We start from the raw sequence: 25,565 nt of genomic DNA, 5'->3' as shown, positions 1-25,565 counted from the left end.
TTAATCAGAGTCAGTCTGCCTCTAAATGATAAGGAATTTTCTTTCCAAATTTGATAGTTTTGCTTGAAATTTGTTAATTACCGGTTTCCAGATGTTTTTTAATAGCATGTTGGCTCCCACGGGCACCCCAAGATACGTGAATGGATAAACATTTTTTTGACATCCTAGAACTTGCGTCATGGTTTGTATTCCATACTCGGGAACACAGATACCAAAGAAACGAGATTTTTGGAAATTGACCTTAAGCCCTGACGATATCTCAAAACATTTGAGAATCCTAGATAGATTTTTAATGCTTCTGGAATCCCAGACTCCTGATAAAATGGCATCATTTGCATCAAACAGATGTGAGATTGTTAGCCCGCTATTTGGAAGCTTCACCCCTTAAATAAAGCGATCTGCCAACAACACCTTGGATTGTCGTATGTAGTCCTTCCATAGGGATTATGAAGAGAAAAGGCGAGAGGGGGTCACCCTGCCTCACTCCCCTAGTGATATGGAATTCATCAATGGGAGTCCTGTTTACTAAAACTGAAGCTCTTGCTGATGATAAACACCCAAAGATCCACTTTCTCCATTTAATCGCAAATGTCATTTGTTCCATCACTGAATCCAAGTAGCTTCAGTTTATTGTATTAAACGCTTTGTTGAAATCTACTTTGAAGAGGAAGATCGACAGTTTGGTTTTCTTTGCCAAATTATAAATTTCATTCATAGCGAGTGAGCAGTCAAGTATATTCCTGCCACATATAAATGTTGATTGAACTTCGTCAACGACTCATCCAATAACCCCTTTTAGATGATTTGCTAAGACTTTATCAACGATCTTATAAATACACCCTATAAAACTGATGAGTTTGTAGTCTGTAAGCGAGATCGGATCTTTCACCTGCAGGACCAAAGATATGAAAAACAGCTATCTAAATGTCTAATTAGTAAGAAAAACTACCATTACCTTTTATATATTTAACCATTAGATTTGACAAACACAAATTACATAGTAAAAAATAACTGCTTTAACTTAATTTAAAGTTACAACTTTTTTTATAGTGGAGAAACCCAGATAACAAACTTTATCAAATGTTTTGTTTGTATCAACAAAACTTTTAATATTTTTTTGCTAATTTACTATATGTAATTTTTCTATATGAAACTTTGATAATGAGTTAGTGTGTGAATTCGTCATATTTTATCTTAGCCCACAAATCGATCCTCAATGAACCTAAAAAGGTAATATTTTATATTAATAAATTTAATCATTTGTTTATATGAAATTTAGTAAAAGATGAATTATATATTACAATATTATATAACTATACCAAATAATAAATAAATTTTACACTTGAAAAATTCTACTATTAAATACCAAAAAAAGGATATTATTTTTATGTAAAGTTTAAATAAATATTGTGCAATTAATAAATTCAACTAATTTATTTATTTAAATGAAATAAAACTGACAACGGAACGTTCATTTTTAATTGAAATATATATATATATATATATATATATATATATATATATATATATATATATATATATATACACACTGGTGGGGTATCCGCGCGATGCAGCGAGTGCTAATTTGGGGGACGGTGAATAGTTTTTTGTTGCATAGAACTTATTAGTGGTATTTTGTTCGGTTCCTCAAATTCATCATTTTTTGTTTTTGATTCTTTTGGTTCCAATCTAATTTGGGTCGTCTTCAGTGTCGAACACCTTCTTAGATATCGCACTTTGTAATAGAACCAAACTGAAACCGTTTGAAACCAGTTAGTGGTACTCGGTCCGGTTTTCGATTCCTTGTTTACTCCTTAATCAATTTTCAGTTCTTTCCATTCGGGTCAGGTTCAATCTGATTCCGAACCGATTTATATCCCTATTTTTAACTTGTCGTTTAATAAAAAAAAATGTAATTGCTTGTTATAGATTTCTATACTTACATCGAAACCATGTCATAATTGATTATCATGTTATTGTTTAAATATTATGTTTATATTAAAATTCTATTTTGACACAAAACGTTGAAAGCAATAGCAAAATGCGTTGATTTAGTTTTTTTTATTTTTTATTTTATTATTATTATTATTAAATGCAAACTATAAAAATAATCATGTAAATATTTTTTTAAATAGAACTAATTAAAGCATTTATATAGAACTTTTTTCTAAAATAACGACGGTTAGAGCATAGACATAACTAAACCTTTTTGAATGAACTGCATAAAATTAAAAGTAGATAACCAAATCTTTTGAAAATGTTAAATAGTAATTATTACAAATTTCAATCAATTGTTTAATAATGATAAGTGTTGTAGTTACCAATTACATATTTCAATTATCATAAGTTTAGGATTATAGTTTTTAAAACGTAAGATTTTTATAAAATGATAGTAACTTTAAATGTTAATAATATAATATATCAAGTTTTATTAAATCTAAATAAAAATCATATATTGTGTGTCAATTTAATTATATAACATATTTTTTATTATTTTCTGAAGCATCTACTTTAAATGCCTAATTTATGTTTTTTTTTTTTTTTTGTTGTTGTTAATAAACTTTGGTAATATAAAAGTAATATATTTATTTTAAATTTGTATATCTTTTTCATAAAAGTAATATATTTATTTAAATTTATAGAGATAGTGTTCGAAGGGAGAGAGTTTCTCACACCACACTTTCATCTACACAATTGTAAATTAATGCTTTAATATTGAAGCTGAAACGCTCATTTATTTTGGTAAGTACGCTAGTTCAAACGTATATTTTCTTTACTTTTGGGAATATAACTTATCAAGGTAATTAACTTTTCGCTATGTTTACATCTGGGTAATTATCTTTTTTTTTCTATATATTTAGGTAACAAATTTTTTAGAAGTGTTCACATATGACCATTATGACCTGCTATAGCAGGTTAAATCCTAGATGTAAACGTTTTCAACAATTTTGTTACCTAGACGTGTACAAAAAAAAATAGTTACCCAAATATGAACAAAACCAAAATTAAAAATTAAATTACATGAATGGTCCCTGTGGTTTGGGGGAATTTGTGGTTTTGGTCGCTAATATATATTTTTAACTTAAATGGTCCCTACTGTTTATTTTTGTTGCGCGTTTGGTTCCCGTCTTACCTAAAAATACTATTGTGCCCTTATTAATTTATTTTTTAAATTAATTTTATTATCTATGTATTTATTTTTTACATATTTAAAAAAATTAATAGACCACACATATTTGTATCTCCTCGGATGATCTCTACTGTTTATTTTTAATTAAATTTTTTTTTAACTCGGATGATCCTTACTGTTATTTTTGTTACGCGTTTGATGTCTGTGTTATCTAAAAATAGTATTTTTCCCTTATTAATTTTTTTAATTAATTTTCTTATTTATGTATTTATTTTTTATAAAAAAAATTAATATACCCCACATATATGTATCTCATCACCGTAAACCTGAAACCACATTTGAGAAAGTTAATTTGAGTCTTACCATTCACCATCTCATCTCTGATCCTCCCAATCTTCTATTTCTTTTCCATCTTTAGTAACATCGACGTCTTCACCGTCTTTTTTTTTTGGTACTTCAACTCTGACGAACCAACACCATAACCTACTGTCTCTTCATCTTTAGTGGGTTGTGATGTTGATTCGACGGAGTTGAAGGAACGAAAAAAGAAGTGATGATGAAGACGTCGATATCACTAAAGATGAAAAATAAATAGAAGTTGAGAATGATGAAAGATGGGATGGTGAGGAGATACAGATATGTGAGGTCTACTAATTTTTCTTAAACATATAAAGCATAAGTACATAAACAAGAAAACTAATTAAAAAAAAATTAATAAGGGGACAATAGTCTTTTTAGGTAAGACATAGACCAAGTTCGTAACAAAATTAAATAGTAGGGATCATCCGTGTTAAAAAAAATTAAATTAATTAAAAAATAAATAGTAGGGATCATCCGAGGAGATACAAATATGTGTGGTCTATTAGTTTTTATAAATATATAAAAAATAAATACATAGATAAGAAAATTAATTAAAAAAATAAATTAATAAGGGCACAATAGTATTTTTAGGTAAGACGGGGACCAAACGCGCAACAAAAATAAACAATAGGGACCATTTAAGTTAAAAAAATAAGTTAGCGACCAAAACTACAAATTCCCCCAAACCACAGGGACCATTCATGTAATTTAATTTTTACTTTTCGTTTTGTTCATATTTGGGTAACTATTTTTTTTGTACACATCTAGGTAACAAACTTGTTGAAATCGTTCACATCTAGGATTTAACCTGCTATAGCAGGTCATAATGGTCATATGTGAACACTTCAAAAAAGTTTGTTACCTACATATGTACAAAAAAAAGATAGTTACCCAGATGTGAACAGACCGAAAAGTTAATTACCTTGATAAGTTATATTCCCTTTACTTTTTTATTTGTACTTTTTTTTAATATGACGACAATGTATTGTATATTGTACTGACAATTTTTGAATGATTACACACTGCATTGGTTTGTGTAATTGGCTTCGAGTAGCTTTTGCACAAACCATTACAACACACTAACACCCTATGACATGCAGTTTCATGTAGCATTTGCCCTTTAAACTTAGGGATAATGACTTAGGAGAGTAATAAGGTTTTCAGCTTATCCGTATTAGGTCACTAAGGTTTTTTTTGTGCGTATTAGACCAATATGGTTGTCATTACCGTTTAGAAATATTCATTTTTACCGGGTAAAAGTGACTATTTCTAAACGGTAATGACAACCATATTGGTCTAATACGCACAAAAAAAAAACTTTAGTGACCTAATACGGACAAACTGGAAACCTTATTACCCTCCTAAGTCATTAACCCTAATTATTTAGAAAATATGCTTACTAATCAATGTGACTGATTTGTTTGACTGAAAATAATTGATTCCATTTAAACTTATCTTACAACCCTTCCAAAACTTCTAAATCCAGAAACTCATATGATTGATGATCTTCATTACATAAATATGCAACATTTTATCAATAACTTCTTTTTTGTCATATAAATGTTTACATGAACACATCCATATGTACAAAAACAAAATCTCACTTTGATACCTCTCATCAATGTCTACATTTGATAACGAATGGAAATGTAAAACCAACAGGGACTTGTATAGGATGTCTATTATCAATTATTTTATAAAAGCAAAACCACAACATGAACTAAGAAACTGAAGTTGCAAAATGAATAAAAAAATCAGCACATAAACAAATACATGCATACTATATACAACACATAAATAGAAGTTTATAAAGTATGAAACTTAACGACAGGAAAAGTAAAAAACTTAAAGGAGACTTTATAGAAAGAAAGATCACCTTTAATTGCCACAAATGGTTGAAGACATCAACAAGAAGATCAATTTGACCATAGAATCCACATGTTGTCTCGATTTGTGTGTGTCATCCTTGCGCAGGGGCCATGCTAATCTTCTCTGTATCGTTCCAATTTTATCGGATGTCCCCAAAGGGACGACTATAGATGAAGAGCTTCGCCATATAGAGGAGTAGCAGGTTATATGCGACGACACGAGTTCTAAACGAAGTAGTTTACTGATGATGGTCATATATTCTCAATGTCTTTAAAATTAGGGTTAATGTCTTAGGAGGGTAATAAGGTTTCCAGTTTGTCCGTATTAGGTCACTAAGGTTTTTTTTGTGCGTATTATACCAATATAGTTGTTATTAACGTTTAGAAATAGTCCTTTTTACCCATTAAAACCGGTAAAATGACTATTTCTAAACAGTAATAACAACCATATTGGTCTAATACGTACAAAAAAAAACCTTAGTGACTTTATACAGACAAACTGAAAACCTTATTACCTCTTAAGTCATTATCCCTTAAACTTATTGCTAAAAACGTAATCAATTAAAACCAATCAAAAGTAATTTAGGTTTTTACAAATTTAATTTAATATGCATATATAGGAGGATATAAATGAGAAATTAATAAAATAAATATGAAATTTTCGTGTAAATGAAAGACAATAAAAATAAATAAACAAATACCTTATTAAAACTTCAATCAATATGATCAAAAGAATGATAACTTAGATTCATAAGTTTTAATATTTTATACACAAATTTTTATAACTTCGTTTATTTGTATGATTCTCTTTATATTTCATAGTTTTAATGGAGTTTAAATATACAAAAGCAAGAATGCATGCAGATCAACAATAGCATAATATAAAGGTTCAAATTATAATTTTTTGTATTTTCCAATCTTTATTTTTAGTTATAATACGATTTAACTCTCTACAAACAAAGAGATGATAACAAGTATAAATTATTTCCGTTGTAGTTTTCATCAAACTATCTTGCCATCATGTTCTTTACTTTTCATTCTTAAGCACTATAGTTTTTTAAAGCACTTGAACTGCATATTAATATTAAAATACATAACAGACGCATATTACACTACTTTACTTGATGTAAATCATATATACTCTTCTCTACAGCTTTGTGTTGATGCTCTTCCTGCTTTGTCAAACTTCAAAAAGCATTTTATCCTACAACAAAGCAAAACATATCTGAAAGATAAGAAGCAAAAAATCAGAACAAACTGAAAGTAGAAGAAAGAGAATAATACATCCAGAGTCCTGTCAAAAACAAATCAGCAAATGTTAACATCTCAGTTTTCAAAATAATGCAACAATATTCAAAATCCAAGTTACAAATGATATAGATCCAAATATAAAATCATAACTACAAAAGGAGGAGCATATCAAGAAGCAGAAAGAAAAAAAAAACGATGTCCTTTTTTAAAGTCTTGCTTCGCAAATCAAGGTGCATATCCACGTAAATAGAACATGCTGATGAGGGTGAATGAGCGATGAAGTATATGCTTCGTGATTGGTTTAAAAGATTTCACAAAGATCACTATTTTATACCATTAGATGCATTAGATATAAAATTAATAAGACTTTGGTCTTAAAACTTTTAAGTTTATTATAAAGTAGTATAGATATATATTAAACTTGGAACAATACATAGTTATTTCACATACTAGATGTGACTAATAAAAAGTTATTTATTTTTATTCTTTAAAAAATGTATTAATTTAGTTAATAAAAACTATCAATTTTAGGTATTCGAAACATTGAAAGAAGACAAGAATATGGCAGTAAGGGATTCTATATATCTTTTGGAATGTGTGTATTTTTTTTTTTTAAATCTAGAAGATAAAAAAACTAAGTTAGGCTATGCTATAAAATAATTTTTGAAAGGAAAAAAGTACTTAAAAGGGTAAATTCTACTCACTCATACTACATTTCAAAATTTTAGTTTTATTTAGTTTCAACTAAATTATAAACTATGGGTTTATATGATATATTTTTTCCTCTTTTGTTGTCTAAAACCCTCATTTCTCCCTCTTTTTTCTTTCTTTTGCCAAGAACACCACGCCTTAATACCCAAATCTTCATAGACAAAACATTAAACTTTTAAGTGGAATCTATGTGTTATCGGTATAAAAAAAAAACTCACCACAACGTGGAACCTAAATATGTAATTATGTTTGTTATTTCAAAAGGAAAAATTGACGTGGCTTGCAATAATATCCATGTGGCAGTTTGAAAGAATCTTGAAAAAATCGATGTAGGTGGTTTTATATGTGAGACTTTGATGGTTTTATATGTTAAAAGATAACTATTCGTCTAGAACCATATAATATACTTTGCATAACATTTTTTTATAAGATATAGATCACATATATACATGGATTTGTAATATATACACTTTGTTAATAAAAATATATTCAAAAGAATAATAAGTAATAAAAAAGTTTTTATTAATATGCTAAAGTTAATGGATAAAAAGTTCACATTATTATATATGTTTCTAAGTTTTATTTCAAACAAATATCATTTTCTTTGGTTCTCCATTAATGTAGGTATAATTTGACATCATCAATTCTTAATAATACTCGGCAAATAATTTGCTAGTCCATCCATATTTCTTCAAATTACATGCATGATTCATTATTTATAGCATGTATCTCTTATCAATCAAACACAAGAAGTATTTTTGTTTTCCATTTCTCTGTCAGGAACCATGAATCGATCGGCAAATGTGTTGATCTTTATTTCTTTCTTCTTTTTATCATTCACCGGAAATTTAAATCTCGTTGATGCCAGTGATACAGCCTCAGTTATATTGAATTCAGGAAATTTTGAACAATTGGTTATGCAAAGTAAAGACGTTTGGTTTGTCTTGTTCGGAAATCCCCGGTAATAATTTATTCCACATATACTTATTCTTGTTTACTTTATCATATTCAATTTTAAACCTATATATATATATATATATATATATATATATATATATATATATATATATATATATATATTCTTTCAGGTGTCCAAATGTTAAACGACTTAGACCTGAGTGGGAAAAAGCTTCAAAGGCTTTGGAAGGAAAGGTCAAGTTTGGTGAAATTGACTGTGATGTGGAAAAAGTATTCTTCATTATTTTTTATAATTTAAACTAATATTATTTTATATAATTGTTTACTAATCGATTACAATTTTTCAGGATATACAATCAAGGTTTGGAGTATTTAGGTTCCCGACTGTTTTTGCATTTGGTCCAGATAAAAGTGCAGCTCCCACCAAAATAACTTTATATATTGAAGGAACTGCAGCCGCACTTGAAAAGGATGGTCTGTCTTACTATGAGAAAGCACAGGGGACTAAAATGGATTTTTGAGTAGAGGATTGTATTGGAATAAGATTTGTTTGACTTGTTATCAAAACAATAATGGCACCTTTAACCTTGGTGTAAAAAGTTAATAAAGAATAATTTTAATTTTATGGTTTGTTAATATTTACTTTCCAAATCATTAACATATTTAAAGCATCATCTCCAATAGACTTTTCACTATTCACTAATCAATAACCACTTAAAACATCCAATATCATTAGAGCATATAACTTAATTTTTAAAAAAAAAAAAAAACAAAACAAAATAAAAAATTGTTACCACTTAATCACTTAATACTCTTCAATCACTTAATTATCCACCGTGATATAATCTTTACTTTCATCTATTCAAAATATTTTCATTTTATTCCCCAAAATTAGATTTTATATTTAATTCGTTAACTAATTAATCTAATTTATTAAATATTAAAAAATAAATTTTATATTTTTATAACAATATAGTTTATACAAACAGCAATACCAAATGTAAGTGTGTTTAAAGATAGAGAAGTGACTATAACATTTTTCAAACAAATTAGGTAAATATTTAATTATTAAAAAAACTTATGTTTTATTATTATTACCAAACACAGACAGTCGATAACCGCTTTAAAGATCTCAACCGTTCGTTACTTCAAACTTTCAATCACAACCCTTTAAATTCCATATTTGCAGGTATTTGTGATTATGTCAGGGCTTTCTTTTTGCCTCCGGTAGCTCCCCAATCTTCGGTTCCCTTGGCCATGTATCCACTTTCCTACCGATGGTTCCCTATTTCCCCTAACCAACCACCGTTATCTCACAAAACACATTTATGGTTTCTTCTTGGCTCCCACGACCGCCTGTGATGAAACTACATAACCCACAAAATCGTACGATTAGCAGCTCTTCTTCTTCTTCTTTATGTATTCACCCAACACAACTCCACTCTCTATAATCGGTCTTTTCAAGAACTGTAAATCAGTTTATTGATGGTTCTCATTTAAATACGTCGTCTCCGGATTCATTCACCCACAATCAGCCCCTATTTTCAACCACCCGCGATAAGGAGTTTTCTACCTTCTAAATCGGTAATCGACCACCCACAATCTACAGTTCCGACCTATATAATGTTCAGATTATGTTCAATGTTTCAATGTTTCAATCAATTCCTTCAATTGCTTGATTTGATTCCTTCAATTAGAGAAATTATAGATAATTTCTATAATTTATTTTCTATATAAGGGTCAAACCTGCTAGCATAGAAAAAATCTTAAATGTAGGGACTGTTTTTGTAAAAAATTTACCTTTCTATAAATTACAAAATTATAGGGACCAATATGTTATTATTGAAAACATTTTATATAAGGACTAAATATGCCAATATTAAAAATATTTTTGGCAAAAATCTAAGATACATAAAGCTTACTGATTATTTGGACAAAGTTATAGGGAATAAATATTTCAATATTGAAAATATTATATATAAGTCAACATTAAAAATATTTGTGTCAAAAATGTAAAAAGCACAAAGTATACTAATCTACAAAATTATAGAGACTAAATGTGTTAATATCTAAAACATTATATACAAGGATTAAATATGTCAATATCAAAAACACTTGCACAATAATCTAAAAGACAAAGTATACTATTTATTTCTCATTCTCTTTTAGATATACAAGGATTAATTATAGAGACTAAATGTGTTAATATCTAAAACATTATATACAAGGATTAAATATGTCACCATCAAACCCATGATTCGCTTTCTTCTATTACTATGTTTTTGTATCCATGATTTTTTTCACTAGGTTTTAATTTTTGTATTGTTTTTTTAATTTGTTTCATTGCATTTATTTTGAAGCTAGGTTTTCCCAATTTTGTGTAATTCACATCCATCTTCTTGTTGTTTCTTCTCCGATCAGGTGTGATTGATCTCAGAAGACAAAATACATATACAAAGTACAAGCTATGTCTGATATTTCAAGGTTAGTCTTCTCTCATATTGCAAGGTCAGTTTTGTCTCTATCATATTAGAAAGTACAGCCTACATGTATGGATTTACTTCAACTAACTTCACTACATAAGTAGAGATGTCATTGTTTTTTCTTATTATTTTGTGTGAATTCTTGCTTCACCTGTTTGCTGTTAAATGTTAGATGGATGCTCTTCTTAGTTTTTTTTTTCAAGAAAAATGAGGATATAAGCTATCGTTTTGTCTTTTCATATATGTATGGCCCTGTGTTGTGTTGGTTTATCAGTGGATTGCAGGGTGTATCTAATTATAATTTTGCTTTCATTTGGTTATGCATCCATTACGATTTGGTAACTCTAGGGCTCTAACATGAAGTGGTGTTTGATTGTTTGATTGCCATTTTTGCATCAGTAATGGTCAAAATACCAATTTACCCCTTTTTCGGATGTGTATTTGCTTACCACTTTTGTTTTAGTTTATTTTTAGGTGAACCAAATTGTTTACTTCATGGACATGATGTGCCTGCTTATGATATTAAGTTCTATGGTGATTGTAAAGGATTTTTCAATATAGTGAAGCGACCCTTAATAAAGTCAAAATGGCAAAACCACTTGTGACATCCCCAAAATCTCGGCCAGAAAAGAGCGGTTTTATTTATGCTTTTTAAACATTTTCAGAGTAAATCCTTTTAATTTTAAAAGAGATGCAGAATTTGTTGCCAAAAACAAAACATGATAAAATAGATTTTTATCAAAACATTTCATAAAGAAATATAATTTCATTTCATAGTCAAAAATCGGGATGTCATGTTCCGATACAGGCAATAAAGCATAAACGATAACATTACAAGTCATTCAACAAATATTTACATATACAGACTTGTAAACAAAATAACTTGATGATTCATCCATCTTATGCCCTTGCACCACTTCCTGTAATACAAATAAACTGAGTGGGTCAGGCTTGAGGGCCTGGTGAGCATATAGGGTTTTCAACCCACAATAAATAATTATATTTAATTTCAACAATCAACAATAAACCCGATTACCCATTCCCGTTATCCTCACTTTACATCCCTAAAAAAATAACATCTATTATAAGGAACCTAATTCAGGATTTTCATCGGGACGGACATTACTGCAGAGGGGTTTCCTCAACAATAAGTGTCCTAAAGGCAACCATGTGGGAGATAGAGTACACCGGTGAACACATCGTTCACAACACCTACGGGTTATGAGCCTGCTAGCGTTCCACAGGACTATCTAGAATAGTCTGTGGTCGTCATCCATACTCTGCTGAATGACTAGAATAACACCAACAACGAGGCCTCTCATCAATTTATTTCATTGCACACCAACTGTCTACCCATGTTCTACCAAACATATTAGTAGATAAAAATATACATGTTTTATACATAATTTTTAAAAGAAAAATTGTATAGCATGCTCTTTCAATACTCCATTCAAATAGAAAGTAATACGTAAACACATAACAAGAAATTTCAAGGAGAGTCATATAAGTCTATGTATTAGAAGGTAATAATAATACCCTCACACAACCCATATTCTTAAATACATTCAACGATTACTTGTATAATATCGTGTATTGAAAGGGACTGTACACTCACTTGATCAGAAGATGATCGGATAGCACTACGGCTTTCAGAAGTAGTGTTTCTCCGTGGATCTGGAAGATCTTCACAAAAATCGGGCTCTTCGCGGGCAGGGCTTCGGCTTGGTAATCTCACTTCTCGGGATCCTCGGGACTTTGGAACTTGCTTCGGGACTCGGGAATGATACCGGGGCTTCGGGATATGATTGACACGCAAATCGAGGCAAAAAATAGAGAGAAGAAAGAGTTTGAACAAGAGAAAATGGCTGATCTCGGTTTCCGCCACTACAACTTTATCTATAGATATCGACTTTATCTAATATTTCATTTTGACGCTTATTTTTATTCTTAATTCAATTAAATTATAATAATTAAGAAAACACATAAATCACATAAATCACATAATTCACAAATAATACATTTTTATTATTTCAAATTGGGTTACAAAGGTTAACGTAGACTATTACATTGCTAAAAATGGCAAGTCCAGAAACACATTCGTTACACCACTTAACTATACAAATGCTTTAATTTGCATCACCAGACCAGACTAAATCTCCTGTGAGTCTAATCCCTTCTTGTTTTTGCATGCTATTCACAATCATTATATAGTCCATTTTCATTTTGTTTTTTTATTATATGCGTATGTGAACTCTTTTACTTTAAATCTTTATGTGAATTTTACTTGATTTTGTAGAGATGAGTGTTCCTTCTGCTGCAAACTCTAGATTATTACCACTTCCTCATGAAGATACAAACTTTTATGACAGGAGTGCAGATTGTCCAACATGGCCTGATAAGTCGAACTGATGATGATAAGTCAAGTATGAGAGCATTGACTCCAACAAAGAAAAGATGTTGAACTGGATGAAGAAAAAGGGCAATTTTTCTTGCAAATATGTGGCTTTCCCTATTATTTAGTGGCAAGTGATTCTTTAAAATCATCGTGAAGGCTTAAGATCAAAATTGAGAAGTCCATGGATTTTGTTGTTGGATTCATTCTCCATCAACTAACTAGAATATGTGATAAGAAAGTAATGTTTCATTTATATTCATCTGTCCTTTTATGCTTTTAGAGTTTGTTTGATTCATGAATTATAGCAGAATTGTAATATGAGATTCCATTCCATTGCATGTTTGGTTGCAATAACTCTATTTCGTTTATACAAAATGAAACGGAAAACAAAACCATTTCGGATCCATGTGGAGCATGGACATCTTCCCTAGTTCATATTCTAAAACCAGAAATGAAATTAAATCCATTTAATCAATTAAGGAACAATCCAGGAATAAAAAAGATCAAAAACAATAAAAACCTCAAGGACGTGTTTTAAACTTAACCATAACTTGAAGGGCCTAAAATGAAAAGTATTTTCCGGACATCAACAGAATTATGCTCCATCCACATACGCAATCCTTACCATTTTTGACATTCAACGCTTCGTCTTTGGTCTTTCCCATTCTCCATTGCCCTGCCGGAAGGCGCCAATCGATCCGAAACTACGAAAATGGCAATGCAAACCGGAGTTAGCACCTCCAAAGTTCTGATCCTCGTCGGAGCAGGTGCGTTTGTGTATATGCAAATTGCTTTACGAACCCTAGAACTTCGAGATTCGAAATCGTATGCTTATATTAGGGTAATCTTATTGAATGGTTGGAAATTTCTATGATCTGAAGCTAAAACTACGTTCCGTTGGTTATTGCTGCAAAATTTTGGTCTTTATCCTGATAACAAGTTCTGTTCCTCATGAATTACGCCCGAACATTTTACGTCTATTACTTATTGTTGAAAATTTTAGGGTTTATTGCTTGTAGAATGATTTTGTAGTTTTGTTTCCAGTTTGTACATGCTGTAATCCGTATCTTCTCTTTGCTGAATAGGTCTGACTAGTTCTGTTATCTTGAGAAGTGGAAAGCTTTCCGATGTAATATCAGAGCTTCAGGAGTTGATGAAAGGTGTTAATGAAGTTGAAATCACACCTGGAAAGTATGATAGTGCAGCTCTTGCAGCTCAGGTATTTGAAAACTACTAGAATTGAGAATTTGAGAATTCATTTATTATCTTTAACAAATTACTTCTCAAATAGTTTTCTCATCTCATTCTTGGCTTCACTTCAGATTCGACAATTGGCACAAGAGATTCGCGAGTTGTCCCTCTCACGTCCTGTTACAATCTTTAATGGAAATTCTACTTCTAGTGGTATGCCATTTTTGTCTAAAACTCCATTCTTATTCTTAGTTGTTCATATGATCAACATCTTTTTCATGAATATACAGGGGGTTACTCATCTTATTTGATGCCAGCTGCAGCCATTGGAGCAATGGGGTATTGTTATATGTGGTGGAAAGTAAGACTTCCAAATCTTCTTGAATCCACAAAATTACTTGATTCGATGTGTTTATTACTTTATTACTTTAACTTTTAAAATTTTTCAGGGTTTGTCTTTGTCAGATGTTATGTTTGTAACCAAGAACAATATGGCAAATGCTGTGTCCACAGTTTCAAAACAGTTAGAGAATGTATCCGATGCATTAGCTGTAAGTAAAACATCAAATCCATATATTTTATAATATTTTCTTTATAAAAGTTTTGCTTGTTATATTTGTGATTGGAATTAATACGCAGTCTACAAAGAGACATTTATCAAAGAGACTTGAAAACTTGGACTGGAAATTAGATGAACAGAAGGAAATAAGTACACTTATTTCAAACGATGTAAGTCCCCTACTTTATAATTTATATAAAATTAACTTTTTATCATAATTTTATACTTAAAAATGTTCATAATTTTACTCAGGTAAATGATGTAAGGTCAAATCTTAATCAAATAGGTTATGACATTGATATGATCCATCAAATGGTGGCTGGACTTGTAAGTTTCCCTTTTTTTTTTTTTTTTCATATTATTAATAAATGTGAAACTTCACTTCTTTGTTAATTACTAATTAGTGATGATTATTATAACAGGAAGGAAAAATAGACCTTATTGAAGGAAAACAGGTAGGAATTTCTATATATATATATATTTTTTTTAAATTGTGAATCTGTTTTAATTAAAATAATGTGTTTTTGCATAAAGGATGTGACAAATTCAGGGTTATACTATTTATGTCAAGTGGCTGGAGGGATTAAAGATGGGATAAATGCTAAGCTTTTTCAGGTCAGATATGGCAACATACTTTGATATATTATTTTTATTTTCATATTTTTATATTATTTTTATAATACACAAAATCAATGAACTTTGAATAGGATATTGAAGCTAAGCTTGGAGAACAATCAAAAATCACATTTGAGGACACTTCTTTAAAGGTTTGTTAAGTTCATATATTGTAAATTTATTATTTATAAAATATTAAAATTACATTGCTATTTCTTGTGTTTGACTTTTTTGTAAGTTTAATCTTTCAGGGACTTCAGTTTCTTACAGAATCAACTGATTTGGATCCAAAAAAGAATGCAATTTTGAATAAAACAAATACAAAAAAGGTGAAGAAAGATAATGAAAATAATTCGAAGTCAAGATTTCACAGGACATATCCAGTGGGGTTGTCATTTGCGAAAGATATGATTGGTTAAAGGGTTGTGAAATTATTTCATTTTTTTTGTTGTGATTTATAAATTTTGACAAAAAATATTGGTTAATAGTTATATGAAATGTGAATAAATAGCAAACATGGTGGTATGATCCGCTGCCTATGAAGTTTGAAATGTGAAATTGGAAATATAGATTGTAAAAATCTAAGAGGTTTTATGTGATTGGTTTTTTATTGATCGATATAAAATGGTTGTATTAAGTTGATAAAATTTGAGATGTGAAATTGTGTGTCCAAAAAACAAGAATAATTAGTCTGAAAAAAAAAATCAATTCAAATAATTTTGAATACCGTTTTAAGTAATAAATTACAGAAAAAGTTTCGACTTGGAAGTCTTTAAACAAACCATGCCGGTTTAAATAATTCCCCTTTCAAGAGTTTGTATTGAAGAAATCGTCTCCTGTTTCTGGTTTTCTGGAGATATAAAAAAAGACATTAAATTTCTCTTGATAAAATTTATGATTTTTGCAGTATATGAAAAACAGTTTACAATATACCAAAGAAAAATCGGAAGCAGATAATTTTTTTTTTTTTTTTTGCGAGGACCATACAAAAGACATGTCTTTCAAACTTTTTTTTTGTGCAACAAATAGTGATTTTATATTGAGTTTATTGTGAAATTTATCGAAAAAAGTTATATTGAAAAGTGGTTATATTTGTATTTTTCTCTATTAATGTCGTAATGGTAAATCGTCTCATATTGTTAGGTCATTTGTTATACTTTTACCGGTGCTGATGTCCATGTCGTGGTGAAGGGGGTGCCAATCTTTCTCTATTTCTCCCACAAATATGACCGTTGACCGGTCACTTTTATCAGGATTTAACTTTTTTTTTTCCTTTTACCTTTTATAATATATCTTTAAACTCTCACATTTTCCACAACCACTTTACTATTCTTACTATCTATTTCTAAAAATCGTTTACAAAATCATGAGCATTAAAAGATGGATTGATCTTTACCATCATCATGTGATGCTAAAACACTTTTTACATATGCACACACAAACCAGTTTGGGCATTTGGATCCGATCCGATCCGGAAATCGGATTTGGTCAAAACCAGTATTGACCGAACCGGTTCGGATTGAAACAGGTAACTGGATTGGAACCGGATTTGTATTTCGGACGTGGAATCGGATTGATCTTCGGATCAAGAATTGTTATCAAGAATGAAATAAAGCAAGAAAGAGATTGTAATGATATGTATTCATTGATTAACAAAGAAAGATACAAATACAACATATATACAAGAAGAAATAAGAACTTCAACTACTTAACTGATACATACTAATCAACTAACAAACTAACTAACAATGAACAATTAAATTACTAAATTGACCTTGATTAGTTCTAACAACCCCTCAATCTGGAGGGTGCAAAAGAAAACCCAGATTGTGAATAGCTTCTTGATGTTTTGTCCACGATAAAGACTTAGTAAAAACATCAGCAAGTTGATTGTTAGTTGATACATGAGATAGCTGAATGAGTCCTTCTTGTAGTTTTTCACGAACATAGTGGCAATCAATTTCAACATATTTGGTTCGCTCGTGGTAAACTGGATTCTTTGCAATATGAATAGCTGCTAGACTATCACATTTCAAAGGAATAAGTTGAAGATTCGAAACTTGAAGATCATGAAATATCCTTGTTATCCATGCTAACTCAACACAAATGCGTCTCATTGATCTATACTCGGCCTCTGCTGAAGATAAAGAAATGGTAATTTGTTTCTTTGATTTCCAATAGATAGGAGTGCCACCAAATAGAATAAAATAGCAACTAACAGATCTACGAGTAACTGGACAAGATGCCCAATCCAAGTCATAATATGCTTCGAGATTGAAAGTGGATTGATTGTTGAAGTGTAAGCCTTGATTGATTGTGCCTTTAAGGTATTTCAAAACATGTAAAGCATCTTCAAAATGACTTTTGGTAGGCCTTTGATTAAATTGGCTTAGATATTGAACAGTGAAGGATAGATCTGGTCTTGTATGAAGAAGATAGTTGAGTTTGCCAACTAGTTGTCTGTATTGAGTAACATCTTCTAACAATCCTTCTTCAGTAGAATGACCATTAAACTTTGATGAAAGTGGTGTAATGGTTGGATCACAATCACTCGTGGAGTATAAACTGAGAAGTTCCTTGATAAACTTTTGTTGATGAACAACCATACCAGAAGGAATGTGAGTAAATTCTAAGCCAAGAAAGTAACCAATCTCACCAAGATCCTTGATCTTAAAAGAGTCATCTAAAAACTTCTTGAGAGCTGCAATGCCTTCTAAATCATTTCCGGTAACTAAAATATCACCCACATAAACATTAACAATGATTATAAGGTCATTACTATTCTTGATAAAGAGAGAATGATCATTTTGAGAATATTTATACCCTTTTGTGTACAAGGCTGAGGATAATTTTATATACCACTAGCGAGAAGCTTGTTTTAAGCCATAAAGTAACTTGTTTAACTTGCAAACAAACGAATTAGAGCCAACATCCAATCCAGGATGAATCTTCATATAAACTTCCTCATGAAGCTCTCCATGAAGGAAAGCATTTTTAACATCAAATTGTTGTATTAACCACCCCTTTTTAACAACAACAGAAATAAGACATCTGATGGTAGTAAACTTCACAATAGGAGAAAAAGTCTCACGATAGTCTATACCCTGTTTCTGAGCGAAATCCTTTGCCACCAGCCTTGCCTTATATCGTTCAATGGTACCATCAGCTTTACGTTTGATCTTGTACACCCACTTACATGATATGGTTTTTTTTACCCTTTGGAAGTTTGACAATATTCCAAGTATTGTTGGCATATAATGCTGTTAACTCCTTTTGCATAGCATCTTCCCAGTTTGGATTTCCCTTTGCTTGATTATAGAAAATAAGTTCAGGCTCATAAGTGATAGCATTGAAAGCAAGGGTAAAATTGTCATTTGATAAAATTGAAGGATTGGAAGATGTGCCCAGAATACAGAGATTAGTAAGAGTATGAAAACAATCACTATTAGTTGAAGATGCTAAATTGCAAACATAATCTCTAAGGTGAATAGGCGGTTGTCTTGTTCTAGTAGGTATGATCCTTTGAGATAAGTTTTGTGGTTGTTCTCATCGTGATCCTTCTGGAGGTTCATGTGTTTCAGTATCATTTTGTTCTTCAAAACAAGTATTGGGCATATATGGAGGTGATGATGTTTGGGAGAGTTGAGAATGGAGTGAATGCAAAGGGAAAATATGCCCAAAGAATTTAATGTCCCTTGTAACAAAAATTCTTTTGGTTTCAATATTCATCACCTTATATGCCTTTTGATTATAAGGATACCCAATAAAGACACAAGCTTGTGATCTAGGCATAAACTTATCCCTTCCCACCACAAAAGAAGCAACAAAACACAAACAACCAAAAGATCTTAAATGACTAAGATCTGGTTTCATTTCATGTAACATTTCAAATGGAGATTTCAATTTAAGCACTTTAGTTGGCATTCTGTTTATAAGATAAACAACTGTTTTGACACATTCAACCCAATAAATTGTGCGTAATCCTGCTTGAAAATAAAAATCTTTTGCAACCTCAAGAATATGCTTATGCTTTCGTTCTACTACTCCATTCAGTTGTGGGGTATAAGTTGTTGATTTTTTATGAATTATGCCTTGAGAAGAATAATATTCCATACCTTCATTGCTGCTTCCTAATTCATAAGCATTATCAGACCTGATGACTTTGATTTTCTTTGAAAATTGAGTTTGAACAAACTTAACAAAATCTTTAATAAGAGTTAAAGCATAACTCTTATTATTCAGAAGATGTATCCATATGTTTCTGCTGTAATCATCCATAATTGTTAAAAACAATTTATGGCGGTCATGGGAAGTATGCTCATAGGGACCCCATATGTCAATATGAATTAAGTCGAAAATGCCCTTAGATTGAGATTGGCTTGAAGGAAAAGGTAAACGACATTGTTTAGACTTAGAACAAATCAAACAAGGAGAATCATTTTGATAATCAGAAGGAACAAGTGAAAGATTCTTTAGAGTTTCAATTGATGTATGTCCAAAATGATTATGCCAAACCATTACATCATAAATGGATTTACATTTATTCGAAGAATCAAATTGTTTGAATACAGAAAAACCGAAAGACAAACTAGACTTGATGGAATGATGATGAAAAACATATAGATCATTGACCAAGAACGTGTGTGAGGAGAGTAGATTCAGAAGTTGGGCTTCATTTCTGAATCATCTGAGGTATAAAGCTTTAACCATGTCCATGGCATGCTTAGATCTAGTTTTAGTTAGCTTTATTTCATGTTTTGGTCCAAGTATGTTAGTTATTGGGATTTGGACATCCCATGTGGGCAAACCCTTCAGATCTAGGGTCATAAGGGGACTTCATGGCATAAAGGTGCCAACTTTATGGCCATGGAAATCCCATGCAATCTTTGGACCATTATTTAGGCTTTCTAAGCCCCATTATGTCATGCATACGAGCAAGATGGGAACTTTACGTGACCAAATTGTCCCTTGAGTCCAGATCTATGACCTCATGGTCTATTTGAAAGTTTTGATGGCATTTGGAGTTGGATCTAAGCCATTTTGGGTTAGGGTTTAAGTTTTATGCTTTGGGAGAGGTCCTTAATGGGTAAAGTTGGAAACTTTACCCTTTTAGGCGTATTTTCAGCTTAGATCCAGAAGATAGGGCCTTGGTTTAAAGAATAGGGACTTAATGCAATAAGAAGGTTAACAGATTAAAGAACTCGACGAGTTCATAAAGGAACTTGACAAGTTGATTGAAAGTGTCCTGGTTTTTGTTATAAAGGACGAATTCGGCGAGTTGGGGGAGGACTCGACGAGTCAACCCGGGATATCGCTATTATGTGAGTTAAGGAGGAACTCGACGAGTTGGAGGAAAACTCAACGAGTTGGATCACGATTTCAAGATTTTATGATTCATGGGAACTCGGCGAGTTGAAGGGTAAACTCGACGAGTTGAGTCAACTCATAGCGTTGACTTTGACTTTGACTTTGACTTATGCTTTGGACCAAGTTTTTCCAAATGGGTGTTTGAGATTATCTGATTCGTATTAGAGGAGAATATGGGCTTAAGATAAGACCCATATGGGATTAGGCCTAATTTGGAAAATTGGGCCATTGGTGGGCCTTTATGGATTTTATAGTTTTGGGGCCTTGTTGGTTTTGGACTTGGACCTTAGTATGAATCTTGTTGGGCCATGTGGTAAAATGGTAATTTTACCCCAAGTATGGATTATGGATCATGGTTTGGGACCCAATTGCTAATTAGGTGATATTTTGGTATTGATAGCTCGAGGAGTTGCCAGGGCAGCAACTAAGGATTTCTTACAATGAACTTCAGCAGTGCGAAGCATGTTACCTTCCCGATATGAGTGGGTCGAAGGCACTAATGCCGACCTACTAGTAGTTATTTGTAGCAGAGATGATTTTATGCATGATAATTGTATGGTATGTCACTATCTGATGAGATTTATGTCCTTATATGTTATGTTATTATATGATAGAAGTAGGAGGTGAAATAGACCCCGTAATTGGTTGAAATACACCGAAGGGTAGGTCGAGCACCCAAATATGCTTGACAGGGTAGGTCTGGCACCCAGATATGCCTGACAATATGTTTATGCTATGTTATTATGTGGTAGTGGTAGGGATGAAATAGATCCTATTATCGGTTGAAAGAGACCGAAGGGGTATGCCAACACCCAGATGTGTTAGGCAGTTACCGGTTGAAAGAGACCGAAGGGGTATGCCAACACCCAGATGTGTTAGGCAGTTACCGGTTGAAAGAGACCGAAGGAGTAGGCCACCACCCAGTTATGTTAGGCAGTTACCGGTTGAAAGAGATCGAAGGGATAGGCCAGCACCCAAATATGCTAGGCAGTTACCGGTTGAAAGAGACCGAAGGGGTAGGCCAGCACCTAGATATGTTAGGCAGTTACCGGTTGAAAGAGACCGAATGGGTAAACCAGCACCCGGATATGCTAGGCAGTATGTTTATTGTATGGTATGTTGTAGGATGGGGAACTCACTAAGGTTTGTGCTTACCGTTTACAATTTTGGTTTCAAGTACTAATTCTTCAAAAGGAAAGGAGCCGGCATGATCGCAGCGCGTCACACTATGATTTTCTGCATATAAGATCTTTGGGAGTTGTACTCTGATATTACTCTTTTATGACATGTTTTGGTTACTTGACAAACTGGTTTTGATTATGATATGAGTTGGTACTTCTAATGTTTTTAGATAACTGTTTTTATAATTACTTAATTAAAAATAAAATCCTTTCTCTTAAATTTTGGAATGTTACAATTTATAATTACAATTGTTTAACGAGAAGAACAATATACATTTCATATAATCTTGTATCTATATGTATGTATATCGTCTAAAAGTTATGAGAAATTAGATATTATTCTATCTTTTCTTCCTATTTATGTTAAATTGTAACAAATGTCTCATTTTGATAAAATTAATATTATTTTAAAACACATATCATTATTGTAGATGGATAAAAAAGACAAATATGAAGAAAAATAAGAAGGTATTTAGTTTCTCAAGTTTATTCATATCAATAACAATCAAAATATGTTAATCCAAGACATGTTTTCGAAAAAGTTTAATTTTATAAAAACATTTATATTTATTGGAACGTAAAAAAGAGAAACCATGATAATGCAATAAATGTTACCACTTACCGTACCAGTTTTCTCATTCACGGTTTAATGCTTTCACGTTGTGTCGTTGTCAAAACTTCCCAACCGTTTTTTCAGGATATATACAATGTTGCATGCACGTTATGATAAGTTTATAGAAGAAGCTTACTAAATTAAATAAACTAAACAATATTAATCAAACATATATATCAATAAAGTACTACAAAAGTAAAAAAAAGAACGATCGAATAAAAAATATATGAAACCCCGGTATCACTTTTGCTGAACAGTTTATGCTCAAAAACTGCATATACAGCGTATATGTAACATCGATACATGATACATAACACTTTCAATTGTTTATATATTACCTGTAATATAATTTCGATAGAAACTCCACGTTCTTCATTCTTTAACTTAGTTTAACCGCTAATTAAACTACACCGATTACAATCAGTTCTATCGAGATGAGTTTATTTGTCTAACCGGTTTAGTTTACAAAATACATTAAGGTTTTGACTTTTGAGGACACAAACGACTTAACAATGATATAGAAAGACACGTGGCATAACAGCGTATGGCCTATTTGCCAGATGTGATCGATAGGTGGATGCATGTTTGCCATTTGTGACAACATAGAACACTCCGTCGAGACCCCGATCACTGTACTCAACCCAGTTTCTGAACATTCCATTAATGATGAATTCAATGTCGTTTTGGATTTTCCGACACTTCGACTCGATATAAACCGATGTCCCGATCGAATGGTAAAAAACTCGAGAAGCTCCAAGATTTGGATAAAGATATGGCGTCTTCGTCTATAGGTTTTCTGTTGTCGTTAACACTTTTGTTTGCACTTGTTGTCGTTTCTTTTTCAGATGACAAGAAACAAGAAACTGTCGACCTGAGTAAAAGTAAGTGTCTTTTAGGGTTTAATAAAATATATAACTCGAAATTAAGTAATCTGTCGATTTGTTTAAGAAATATGTGTTTTTTTTCGCAGAGAGTGGAGGTGAAAGTGAACAGCAAATAGGTGCTGCTAAGTTTGGTGCAGGATGGGGTGTGGGTAGGGGTGGTGGATTGGGTGGACCCCGTGGTGTAGGTTCAGGAATGGGAGGAGGACCAGGAGGTGGTGGAGGTGAAGGTGGTGGATGGGGTGGAGTTGCTCCAGGTGGTGGTGGTGCTCCTGGTGTTGGTGGTATTCCTGGTGGTGGTGGTATTCCAGGTTTTGGTGCTCCAGGTGCGGCTGGTGGTACTAGTGCAGGTGGATGGGGTGGTGGCGGTAGCCCTGGATGGCTTGGTGGTGGTGGTGCCGGGTTGCCTGGTTGGGGAGGTGGCGTTGGCCCTGGATGGGGTGGTGGTGGCCCTGGATGGGGACGTGGTATGCCTGGATTCGGTGGTGGTCGTGGCCCTGGAATCGGCGGCGGTGGTTGGAACAAGCAAGAAGAAGGTGGACACTGAGAATGGTAGAGAGTCTGCATGCATGGGAATAAAAAGGGAGGCAGCGTACGTTTGAGAAATTTGCTTAGTAGGATATTTTGCTATGTATGACGTGTTTTATGTTTAATTATGAAATATGAATATTGATGTAATATTTATCTATTAAATTAATATCATGTGTATGTTAATTATTGCGTCTATATTTACATGTTAACAATATATGTTATTATTATTCAAATCAATCTGTGTGTTAAAAAAAAGGGTAAGAACCCTCGTATAGTATTCAAATCAAATAAAGAACGCATATTTTCTAAAATTAAAATTTCTTTATAGTTTAAATAAATAATAATTGTTTATTTTATTTTTGTTTCTTTTATCCTTGTGATGTCACATTTCTTTCAAGTGCATTGCACGATCTCATACATAAACATCACTGATTAAAAAATATATTGTACATATATTAATAATAAAGTAGTTAATTATTGATATAAAATACATTTATTAAATGTAATATAATGATTAATAAAAATTCAATCACCGTCATACGTCTATGTATTCAATCAATATTACTCTCATGGCACCACCTGATCGAAATATGAAATATCTTTTTGATTTTACTAAAGAGACTCAGGATAATAACTGGTAAGTTCAAAATAATCAGTGGATCGTCCTCCGAACATGCATTTATCAAGTGATAAAAAATAGCAAAATATTAGCAATATTTTTTAGTATGACATTTGAACCTTAAACTTTTTTCAAAATTATACATCTTAAAGCAGGTAATTATAATTTTTTGTAAGTTTTTCTTTATTTTGTATTTCTTGTGAATCTTTAAAATATTTAAGTATATTAGGAATTGGATAGTATTTCTAAGAGCATTCACCATGGTTAATCATGTTTAAAGCTCATTTATTATTCCAAAATAAATAAAATAAACCATCTTTAAAAGAAATCCAATGCATAAGGGTTTTTTTTTTTTTTTTTTTTTGTAAGAATAAACATTCATCCTCATTTATTTTAGAAAAAACATCATAAATAGTCACTGTATTTTCTCAAAATCTAAAGTTTAGTTATTGTGGTTTAAAAATATCATAGATGGTTCCTATGCTTTCAAAACTTTTGACGATTGGTTATTATTGCTAACTTCATTAAGTTCTATGCGCTAGCTGAAGGGTATTTTCGTCATTTCACTACTACAGAGACAATTTATGATGTTTTATCTTATTTTATATATATATATATATATATATATATATATATATATATATATATATGCAAAGAGGGTCTCTCTCTCTCTCTCTCTCTCTCTCGTTCTTATATCACCAGCTACCACCACCGTCATTTCTCACTCTTTGCTGCTGATTGGAGCTAGCCAAACACCCTCACATGTGCTGTTGTTATTGCGTGCGTGGCTCCATCAGACTAGCTCCCTCCAACTACCTATCACCGTTCACCGCACATCAGCAGAAAACAAACGAGCAAGGCAATGGAACTGCCATTGCATGCCGCCACCACC

General features: G+C 31.7%; 1 protein-coding gene, 1 long non-coding RNA gene and 1 other non-coding gene across 3 annotated transcripts; 2 read left to right on the top strand and 1 right to left on the bottom strand.

The window, feature by feature from the left end:
* Window positions 1-5,418: 5,418 nt before the first annotated feature.
* LOC145018985 (U6 spliceosomal RNA) lies at window positions 5,419-5,521 on the bottom strand. Its single transcript, XR_013667305.1, has one exon. It is a non-coding gene; the product is annotated as a U6 spliceosomal RNA (small nuclear RNA).
* Window positions 5,522-8,051: 2,530 nt separating this feature from the next.
* LOC145018123 (uncharacterized) lies at window positions 8,052-8,863 on the top strand. Its single transcript, XR_013666834.1, has 3 exons — window positions 8,052-8,281; window positions 8,409-8,508; window positions 8,586-8,863. It is a non-coding gene; the product is annotated as an uncharacterized LOC145018123 (long non-coding RNA).
* A 4,860-nt stretch (window positions 8,864-13,723) lies between these two features.
* Window positions 13,724-16,080, top strand: LOC145014173 (golgin family A protein (DUF1664)). The gene is made up of 11 exons (XM_078972544.1): window positions 13,724-13,883; window positions 14,202-14,335; window positions 14,439-14,520; window positions 14,598-14,668; window positions 14,757-14,858; window positions 14,947-15,036; window positions 15,119-15,193; window positions 15,289-15,321; window positions 15,401-15,481; window positions 15,574-15,633; window positions 15,733-16,080. The coding sequence occupies exons 1-11, from the start codon at window positions 13,829-13,831 to the stop codon at window positions 15,898-15,900; spliced, it is 951 nt and encodes a 316-aa protein (XP_078828670.1). The 5' UTR covers window positions 13,724-13,828; the 3' UTR covers window positions 15,901-16,080.
* The last annotated feature ends 9,485 nt before the right edge of the window (window positions 16,081-25,565 follow it).

The sequence above is a fragment of the Lactuca saligna genome, chromosome 9, assembly GCF_052625555.1.
Source record: "Lactuca saligna cultivar CGN05327 chromosome 9, ASM5262555v1, whole genome shotgun sequence".
NCBI classification, from domain to species: domain Eukaryota; kingdom Viridiplantae; phylum Streptophyta; class Magnoliopsida; order Asterales; family Asteraceae; genus Lactuca; species Lactuca saligna.
This window is presented reverse-complemented; position numbering and strand designations above follow the sequence as displayed.